We start from the raw sequence: 10,896 nt of genomic DNA, 5'->3' as shown, positions 1-10,896 counted from the left end.
AAAGGGATGCTAGATATAATAGAGCATTAGGAATTTTACAACTAGCAAAATCTTGTTCATATATCGTCCGTTTGCGAGTTGAGTTTTAGAGGAATTGAAAGGGGAAAAAAAGACTTTAGAGTCATGAAATACATTGACGAGATGACTCTAAAGCTTTCCATTTTCCTTTCTTTCTCTCTAAAACTCAACTCGGAAACAAACTCTATTACAGAAAGTAATGCAATTTTTAATAGGTGCATCAATCTTGTGTCTGAATTAGCCTGATTGACATAGAAATGAAGTAAAGAACTAAAAGTCCTACCCCTAAGACCCCACAAAGTTTCATATCTTTTCTTATCAAAACCATGAGTGCCCATACTAATCCAACCACCAATAATGCCATTGTTTCAAAGAGATATTGATCTCTAGGAATCATAACAGATTGTGGATACTTTGACCATGTAGTGCATACAAGGGACAAACCCAAACCAACCACAATATTGAATATAGGACCAGCATAGCAACCAGATATAGCTATTTGAGTCCCTTGTGACCCACCATTTAAAGACATGGTTAAATTTGTCATCAAATCACCAAGTGAATTACCCCAAGCAAGGACAGTTAGACCCAATATTGAAGGACTTATTCCACTTATGTATCCAATTGAAACCAACAATCCAACTAACTCTTGAGCTGAAATGTAGCTCCATGTTACACTCATTATGAACCCTCCTGCATGCCAAGGAAATAAGAACTTTTTTGGTGGCATTGAAGTTTCTGTTGTGAAAAATGCAACTATGCCAAATATAGTTCCAACTAAGAGTCCAATTCCATAGATCATAAGGTTTGTGTTGGAGAAATAGTTGTTATTGTGAGGGGCCCAAAGGATAGATAAGAGAATTGGTGATAGTATCATTGAAGAAACTGCATAAGGTTTTGACCATCTTTCTTCACAAATAACTGGAATTGTTAATCTTCTTGGCAAGTAAAGTGGCATCTCAAGAAGATTGAGTAACATTTGATATATTGAAGATCTCAAACAACAGAATCTCTCTTTTATGTTCATGTCATTTTCTGTAGAATCAATCATTCCTTTCTCCATGCCAATAATAAGAGGAACACTCAAGTCACTACCATGACTTGAACTACAATCCTTTTCGGCATCGGCATCATCGGCATCAGCATCATTGTTACACTTCCATTTGTTAGATGAAACATAAACAACAACTACATACACCACATACAACAAAGAGAAACCAATTGCACCATGAAGGTTGATTTCACCACTGATCAAAATACTAAACAAGCAAAGAAGAACCAAAAGAAGGAAACAAACATCTCTAATAAAAGCAGATTTCATAACTTGAACCCCTCTTTGCCTTATTGCAATGCTCACTATTCCCACCACAACACAGGTCACAAAAGAAACACCACCAAGCACTGTATTGAAACCAATGCTTTGTGTTCCACTACCTTGGAAAGAAACAATGCTTGAGAAAACATCAGGTGCACCATTTCCAAGAGATAGAAGAGTAACTCCAGCAATTGTAGGAGATAAGTTAAGTAACTTGGACAAGTTTTCAAGGGAAGAACAAAAATACTCAGAAGTTGTGTTAGCCAAAAGATAGAATAGTACAAGGAGCCAAAGGAAAAGAAAACTATGACCCAATAAAGGGTATTTTCCAAATTTGCAATAGAAAATGTAAAGGTAATCAATATAACCCTGAGAATCACAAGGGTCATTGGATTTCAGGTAAAAGCACTTGGCTTTATAGTCATCAAGGTTATGTAAGGTTTTGCAGTTATTCTCACTATTGCCATCAAAGGGATAGTTATTGTTCATAACCATAACTTGGGGTTCTGGAGAGTGGAAATGAATAATCATGAAAGAAAAGGTTAAAAGAAGGAACATGGTGTTTAAGAACAAAGTGTAAAACATGTGTTTGGATATAGAAACTTTGGTAGCCATATTGAGAGAGAAAAACTCAGAATCAAGTTTTAAACTTTTCATCACACAAAGAAAGAAAGATGTTAACTTGATGATTAAGGAAACAACCCCATGAGTAAGATAAAAATCCAAGTATAGAAAAGAGGAGAAGAAACTCTAGGCAAAAACAAAAACCCAATTAAATATGACAGCAAAAAAACAATTCAAGAAAGGAACAGAGCTTATGGTTTTTGTGTGTGTCTAATTTGGATGAATTAGTGTTGTTTTGGTTTTGGTTTGTGAAGATATGACAGTGAAGATGAGTGAGGATATGGCAAAGTATACAGAATTGGAATTTGTATAACAATAACTTGATTAGTACATCAACTCAACATGCAACCAAATACGCTCAAATTTGAGAATGGTGAAAGATTTTCTCAAAAGAAACACTATATATGTGTATATATACATATATGTATGTATTCTTTTTAAAACTCATATTCTTTCCTAATTAAAACCTTCAATTTAATAATTGATAACACGAATTGCTTTTTCAACAACCACAACAATTTCCATAGTTTATACTTGAGGAACAAAAATCATTTAATGGAGAGACAAATAATTATTTTTACTCATATTTTTAATGACAAAAATATGTTTTTATGATAAACAAAAGGATACAAATATCGTTATATATTACATTTTGTGTGTTATTTTATGGCACTTATCTATCTATTAATGAAGAAGATCTTTATTCTTTATAGAGACAGATAGGAAGGCTCGATGGAACAAGAGTACACGTGTCAGTAGGAGAGCAATCACATCAACTTTGAGTAATATGAACAAAAATCTATTTTCTTTATTTTTTACTCTACCCTAAACATTAATCAAATAAATTCAAATTTGATCTAGATCTGATAAACTCTATCACAAGTTAGACTCCTCTCCAGTAATATATAGATAATAGTGAAGTGAAAATACACATAAAAACTAAAAAGTATATATATTTTTATCCCTTTAACTTATACTGAATTACATTTTTATCCTTATATATACATTAAAAAATCTAATTATCTTCTATGGGAGTCTCATTTCTCTATCACATATGAAACTTATTAAGATCGAATCAAACCAATGATGGCTATAAGATTCTGCTCATAATCATTGCATGACCTTATCTTTAACGGTGTACTTTTCTTTTTATTAGGCCATTTTTTCTTTCAACCATTCTTCTTTAAACATTTCTTATTTTATTTTCAGGACTCCAGAAATGAAGGGCAAACAGATTCCTTTCCCACAACCACTGGTTGACGATATTTATTGGTATTATCAAGAGTATCATTTTATTTTTTGAGTAAAAAATTAATCATTTTTAAGATATATGAGTATCTTTTATAATAATTATCATTTACAAGAATCAAATCATTAATATTTTGGTTTTCTGGTGATTTAATGACATTTTACACCACTAGATCAACATCCTGGTAGTAACAGATTTGAACATAGAATTTTATAATTTTCAAGGCCGGCTATGAAAATAGATATATTATGTTTGTGTCTTAAGCTTTAAAGACGCCTTTAAATATCATATAATTTAACTTTAATATACAAGTAATATTTCAATGTTTTATACTTATGTTATGTTTTTAATACGTTTGACTTATATTGCTATATTGTATTTCTTTAAAAAAGCTATATTATTTTTAATATAAAAGTGTGTTTCTTCATTTGTTTACATTCCCTTCAAAGTCAAGTGGATTTTATGGGATAAACCTTCATAGTTAGAGGATGCTTTCTTTAACAATGAAATATAAATATCAACCAGAATATAAAAAATATTACAATCAATACACATTTTTTAATTGATTAAATTTAAATGTAAATATAAATATTAACCAGAATATAAAAAAAATATTACAACCATTTTATATGTTAGTGCATATATTAAAGTCGGATAGTTAACGTGGTGGAGTTTAAGGAATAAAGTGAAAGAAGTTGTGAGATCTAGCTTACTCATAGTAAATTTAAAGAATAAAAAAATGAGTTATATGATGGTTTGATGATTAGAGATAAAATGTAGAAATTAAAAATTCTACAAACTAATAATAAAACTAGAGTTAACTAAATATAATTAACATATTACGAAAGCAATAAAACAACAAGCACCAGTGGTCTAGTGGTAGAATAGTACCCTGCCACGGTACAGACCCGGGTTCGATTCCCGGCTGGTGCAGAAAGAACTATGAAGATCTTGCATTAATTGTGATAGCTGGGTCTGTCACCAACACCTTTCAGGTGAATTAGTAATGCTTCTGAGTTCTATTTTTTCTTAAATTTTACTTATACCTTCTTCTACTTTAATTTTATTCTTACATTGAACCGTTTGGGACAATAATAAGAGAAGCGATCATTGTTTAATACAGAACAAATAATCATAGCTCTTATGAATTACAATGCTCCAAATTCCATAGACTAGGCTAGAGAATGCACCACCAACCACTCCACTAAGGAATAAGAATGGAGCCAATAGAAACACTTCTACTCAAGTGCCTCACTGGTGACTTTCAATGCCATTGTTGTGTCCATGTCTACTCCATCTAAGTCCATGTACCTGACCCTTGAAATGGTGACTAGAACCACGTTCCTCCTAATCCCAGGCTCAGAAAAATCACAAAGATAAACAAGAATCACCAGAATGAGCATAGGGACGTGGCTGCATATATAGAAAATAATTTTATTTTTGCTTATTGCTAGATGTGATCAAGTTTCTAAAAATCAATATTTTCAACTGTTTTGATGCACCTCGAGTCATCATTAGTGATGGAGGCTCTCACTTCTGAAATTTTCACCCTGCCAAGACTCTTAAACACTCCGGAGGAAAACATTAAGGGGTTTCGCCTTATCACCCTAAAATAATAGGCAAGTTGAGGTATCCATCCAATATATTAAGTGCATTTTAGAGAAGGTTGTTTCAACTTCTTTGAAGGATTGACCCCTTAAGCTAGATGATGTACTTTGGGCACATCAAATAACTTTAACCTTACCATCCTGACAATCGGTGCACACAAGTTTGTCTCATGCTTCAAGTAGAGGAATACCCTTTAATAATGATTTTTCCATCATTACCTTAAATTGTGTGTCAACAAAATTAGCTATTTTATTCTTCCTCGTTTGGTCTACATATGTTACTTCTCTTGACATTACATATATTATTTAAGACATTGTTCCTTTATAATCAGCATTCGAGTCAGCTTCAAATTCATGCAAACCTTAATATCATTCGGTTTAAATACTACATAATTCCATGAAGGTGTAAGTTGAGACACAAACAATAGATTCTTTTTCATCCCAAGTACATTATATACGTTATGCAACAATAATAGATGAGAACTATGACTAGGAACTACTTTAGTCTCACCAACATCTATGATCGACAACTTGGAGTTGTTGGTGGTTAGCACCACTTGTTTTATTCTATGTTCTATATTTCTTGAGAATTTATTCTTATCTCCTATTATATGGTTTGAGAATTCATAATAAAAAATCTAACCATCCTTATAATCGATTGATTTATCGTATGCTATAATAAAATATAGCCTCCTTTGGTTATGTGAAGCATAAAATTGTTGTTTTATCTTCGACCACAATTGATGTTTCAAAGTCACACTCATTTTCAATTTCATTTTTGTAGCTAGAGTTGATATCATTTCCTTCAGCTTCCCGAACTTGCAGTCTCTAACAAAGTGACTTCCACTTCCACGATTATAACACTTATCATTATTTCCACTAATACTTCAACTATTCTGATTATAACACTTCAGATTTAATCTAAAAATAATGATTCTTCTTTTTCTCGACCCAAAAATTGCACAATTGGATCTAGATTTGTAACCACATTACAAATAAATTCGACTTTGGAAAAACACTAACTTACCACCATGTCTCCTTATTTGATAAAAACCAATTCATTCTCCAACAACCGTAACTTTGCATTGCTCTTCCTAGAGAACAATGTCACTAAGATATCTTACGCCTTCTTAGGTGTTGTCATCCTTAATCTTTTGCATGAGCTTGTCTTCTATGATGACATATAAGACATACATTGTCTTGCCAACTTTAATCTTCTATTTTATTTTGTCTTTCTCCCTCTTTGGTTTGACAATCTCCATGACACCAACAACATACCAAAGGTCTTACCCAGCAAAAAAACTTCACTTCGAAGCTCCATGTGTCATAGTTATTATTATTGAGCTTTGTTAAATGCCAAAATTATCATAATTCATAAGGATAATTTAACATTTGTTTATTCTAAATACTTACTTTATGTGATCATAATTAGAATTTTGATGATAAATTATACTAATCTTGCTTTCCAAGTTTCCATGATTGTTTCAGGTTGAAAAAAAGGCTTAATGGGTCAAGGAATGGGCCAAATTGGCTAAGCATGCAAAAGTCACAAATCAACTACCTGCGCTTAGCGCAATTGAGCTCATTGTAGGAGGCGCTGAGCGTGAAAACCGCGCCCAACACAAGAGAAGTTAGGCAAAAGGTCTGATGTGAAAAGAGGTGCGCTCAGTGCACCGTTGCATATACTAAGACACCAAAATCCAAAAAATACAAAAGGAGATCTAAGACGCCAAAAGTTAATAGACTACATATACTAAGTCCTAAATTCAGTACCTAGGAAGTTAGGAATCCGATTTTGATGTATTGTCTTAGAATGCTTTCTTTTATTCTTGATTTGTAGATTTATGTAGTTGGAAACAAGATGTAATGGTTAGGGAGTAGAAATAGTAAAGTTCTTGTATGTTAATGGAGAAGCCAACACTTCACTATGAACTATAAGTTCTGAATTTCTCTTGGATCGAACTGAGTTTGCAAATGCTTAGCTAGGTTACTTCCTAGTTGGGATTGTTCCTTTTCTATTCATTGATGTATTTGGAATTTGGTTTATGAATAAAATAACTAGATTTTTATGAATTATTCTTGTTGTACATTAATGCTTACTATGTTTGACGAAATGCTTAGTGTGTTCCAGAAAAAGAACTTTGTGAAGAAATTCTGAGTTGATAGTCCAAAGCATATAATTCATCCTTTTTGCATTAGACTAGACGTAGTTCGTATGCTTAATTGTCACAATATGTGCCTATGTTTATATGATTGTTAGAAATAGATTCATGTTTACATTAAAAAACTCTCAAACTTGATGGTATGTGTTACTAGATATAGATGCATGTTTGATGGTTCATAATTTGTAATTTTATCATTGTAATTGCTAGACATTATTGAGATGTGCACTAAACTCAATTTGCATGCATAAATTATTGAAAATAGAGGTGCGTGTAAATCATAACTTTGATCTCGTTGTAAGGTTTTGTTTTATTTCATGAGTTGCTAAATAGACTAAAGTATTAGCTCTTGGTGTAGTTGATGTCCAATTTTGTGTAGAGTCATACTTGTTTTATTATTTGATTGTTTGCCCATATTATTGAGATGAATAGTGAATCAATCCGACATCTAAATTCCAATACTTTCATTATCAAAACTTTTCAACCAAACTAATCAATTGAAAACCCTTTTGAAAAATCAAGCTTAGAATAGTAATTTAATTTTGAAAGACTAAGTTAGCAAGTCCTTGTAGATATGACAACTCCTTACTCTTTTACTTGTTTGCGACACCGAATATATAATTTTTACCCTTATTGTCGTGTTTAGCAAGCTTATTCATCACGTTCAACGAAGATGTGAGATATGTCATCACAATTGGTTAGAGCTAAACACTTATCCAATTAAATTTGAATACTATAAAGTTTAGAAAGTTGAAGACAACATATTTAAGGTGTCTTGAAAATATGATAATGATTAATTATCCATTATCTCTTTATGTTGGAATTTGTTAAAAAATGATGAGTTTTGAAGTGATTTTAATGCACATTAATGAGATTATTTATGGTGACTTTTGAGTTTGTGAAATGAAAAAACTCAGTAGTCCCACATTGCTTGGAGGAGAGAAGTTTGAAGGTTTTATAAGCCTTAAGTTTCACCATTGGGGTGTGCCCCAAGGGGTACAATGAATTTTGTGGGTGAGTGATGACTCACACAAACAAAACCCCTCCACACACGCATGTGCGCACCACCACCACCTCCTCCTCCTCCACCACCGTTCGGCCAGCTCAGTTCGTGTTCGGGTCAGTTCAGGTTCAGGCTTGGGCCCAACATTCTTTTTAAATAAATATTTATTTATTTTTGGGCTATGTGAGCTTGGATCGTGTGTTGACCAAGTCAACACACACATGCCACACGTGTTTGATGTTGTCAACACAGTTGGAAAGTGAGAAGCGTAGGGGAGTGGATATCAGATAAAATGAAGAAATTAAAAATTCAATCTTGTCCACATACTAATAATAAAACTAGAGTTAACTAAGTATAATTAACATATTACGAAAGCAATAAAACAACAAGCACCAGTGGTCTAGTGGTAGAATAGTAACCTGCCACGGTACAGATCCGGGTTCGATTCCCGGCTGGTGCAGTTAAGAGCTATGAAGATCTTGCATTAACTGTGATGGCTGGGTCTGTCACCAACACCTTTCAGGTGAATTAGTAGTGCTTCTGAGTTCTATTTTTTCTTGGTCTAAATTCTATTTTTTCACTTTTGTAACTTCCACTCCATATTCTGAACATTGTTGTTAAAGGTTGTTCCCTATGAACAAGCCAAGTGAAGTTGAGGACCTTGAATGGTACATTCAATACAATTAATGAAGCTCTGCTACATAAGGTTGAATCACTCAATCATAACTCTATCATTCTATCAAAAAAATTACTCTCACCTTGTCTATCTATATTAATATAACCAAAAAAAAGTATAACAAAATTGAATTGAGATCGATATGAAAATTCTTCCGATAATGTGATTGAAATCTAAAACCTGCACAAACAAGATCCGGTCCAATACGGTTGTCAATCATGCTTGGAAAGCCAAACTAATTGGGGGCAAGAAAAACAATAAGATATGATAAATTTTTATAATTCTTTTGCAATAATCTTTGGTTATTTCGTCAATCAAATTGCCAGTTTCCACTTGTCAATTAAGTTCTACATTTAAAGAATTATATTAGAGATTAAACCCAATTCCTTATTCATATTAACTTTCTATCTTAGGACCAACACAAACTGATTTTTTTAAGAAAGTTATTATATTAAAAAACGGTAAACCATAACTTGAGAAAAAATGATCCAATTTTTGTGGAACCTCATTTGAAAAACAATAATCTATAACATTATTCTCTATACACTTATGTTATATATGTGTTTCATACTCCGATTAATGAAAGGTTAATATCTTGAAGTACAATTAAATAATTAAGTGAAAAGACACTTGCTAATTAAGTTTTTCTACATTTCCATGAGTTATATGGATATCAAACTCAATACTTTATTCTTAAGTGATCTAAAAGACGTATTGGAAAAATAATATTTTAAATAGAGAAAAATGATCTAAAAATAATATTTTAAATAGAAAAATGTGTTAGAGGATCATGGAAATTACCATACATATCCAATGCCAACTCATGGTCATTATAAGGTTGGCCATGATCGATTCAATAACATGTCATGACCATTCCCAAGACGTATTAGCATCAATGAGAAAATGATTGAAAGAAATGAGAAAGAACAATTGTATGAGTTCTTAATAGGATTAGATGATGGTTTCGAAAATATTAAAACTCATATCTTGTTCGTGAAACCAACACCAAGCTTGAGTTCAACTTACCACATTGTATGATAAGATAAGATATGATTTCCTTCGATAACACTATAGCTTACATATGACCAAGAAGTAAGGAATAAGATATGACAAAGAGAGATATAAAACCATCAAGATGTTTGAAAAAGATGGTCCACTCCATGAGACTTTTACTTAGTAGATGTGCATTGTCCTCACATGGGAAGAGGTTATGTTCTATCCAAGTATCAAAACCGATCAACACGATCCAACTTAAAATTATAGTACCCTTATAATAACAATGTAGTATGTCATGACTCCATTACTCCATAGAGTCATAGGCACATGAGTAGTTTGAAATTAAAAATAATAGAATTTAATATTTATGTAATAACAATGTAAAATTTTATTTATGGTGGATATACCATTTACCCTTCATATATATATATATAGGAAAAGTTACATTTCTAGTATAGTTTGACTGCCTTATTACCACTCTGGTATAATTTTTTAAAATATTACGGAACTAGTATACTTTTTATTAAAATCGTGTATAGGGTACACGATTCCTGGGGAATAGTGTTTGCCCCACCAAACTCGTGTATGGGGTACACGAGTTTGAATTGCACCCCATGCACGAGACCCTTTTTTCTTTTTTTTTCTTTGCCTTGGACCGGTGTTTCCGGTCCATGGTTTTTAAGAATTTTGTTCTGGTTTTTGAGTTGTATGAGCTATATCAAAATTATAGATTATTATTTGTATTATATTTTTATTTTGTATGATGTAAACTAAGATTATTCATTCAGTTACATGTATCACTTTGAAACCTAAAATGGTGAAGGTTTTTTGGAATTTTAGATGAGTTTTTTGTTGCATGAGTTTTGTATAATTAGGGTTTTTGATTTATACTATATTTTTATTTCATTATTAAATATATGATTAATAGTAATTTGATAACAAAGAATGACATGAACAAACATTTATATTAAAACCATTGATAATTAGAAACATTGAAATACAAAAAAATAAATTACATAGAAAGAAATTAGAAACCTAAAATTTAAATTAAATTTGTAATATTAGTGGCGTCTATGATGTGATGAAGTGTCACACGGGGTGGTCTTCTTCTTCGTGGTGGAAGAACTCTTAATTCTGGTTGATACACTTCTCTAGCTCTTCCACTAGCAACTCTTCTAAGTTGTTGCTCCTCTTCCTCCTCACCACCTTCATCATCTTCATCATCTTCATCATTGCTTTGTTCTGG

General features: G+C 32.1%; 2 protein-coding genes and 2 non-coding genes across 4 annotated transcripts in view; 2 read left to right on the top strand and 2 right to left on the bottom strand.

Annotated features, from left to right (window-relative positions):
- On the bottom strand, positions 1-2,143 carry LOC109335293 (cation/calcium exchanger 2-like). Its single transcript, XM_019571426.1, has one exon. It carries the CDS (start codon positions 1,988-1,990, stop codon positions 239-241), a length of 1,752 nt encoding a protein of 583 aa, XP_019426971.1. The 5' UTR covers positions 1,991-2,143; the 3' UTR covers positions 1-238.
- TRNAG-GCC lies at positions 4,069-4,139 on the top strand. Its single transcript has one exon. It is a non-coding gene; the product is annotated as a tRNA-Gly (tRNA).
- Positions 4,445-10,896, bottom strand: part of LOC109335558 (serine/threonine-protein phosphatase 7 long form homolog) — a 6,990-nt gene continuing 538 nt past the window's right edge. Inside the window, exon 2 of the mRNA XM_019571692.1 lies at positions 4,445-4,564. Coding sequence (XP_019427237.1) covers positions 4,445-4,564 — 120 coding nt within the window. The remainder of the gene's footprint in view (positions 4,565-10,896) is intronic.
- Positions 8,368-8,438, top strand: TRNAG-GCC. The gene has a single exon. It is a non-coding gene; the product is annotated as a tRNA-Gly (tRNA).

The sequence above is a fragment of the Lupinus angustifolius genome, chromosome LG20 (assembly GCF_001865875.1).
Source record: "Lupinus angustifolius cultivar Tanjil chromosome LG20, LupAngTanjil_v1.0, whole genome shotgun sequence".
NCBI lineage: Eukaryota > Viridiplantae > Streptophyta > Magnoliopsida > Fabales > Fabaceae > Lupinus > Lupinus angustifolius.
The sequence above is the reverse complement of the archived record's forward strand: the minus strand, read 5'-3'. Positions and strand labels throughout refer to the sequence as shown.

Bases quoted from the DNA above. Each gene is read 5' to 3' on its own strand.
- LOC109335293 (XM_019571426.1), bottom strand. From the start codon at position 1,990: ATGAAAAGTTTAAAACTTGATTCTGAGTTTTTCTCTCTCAATATGGCT.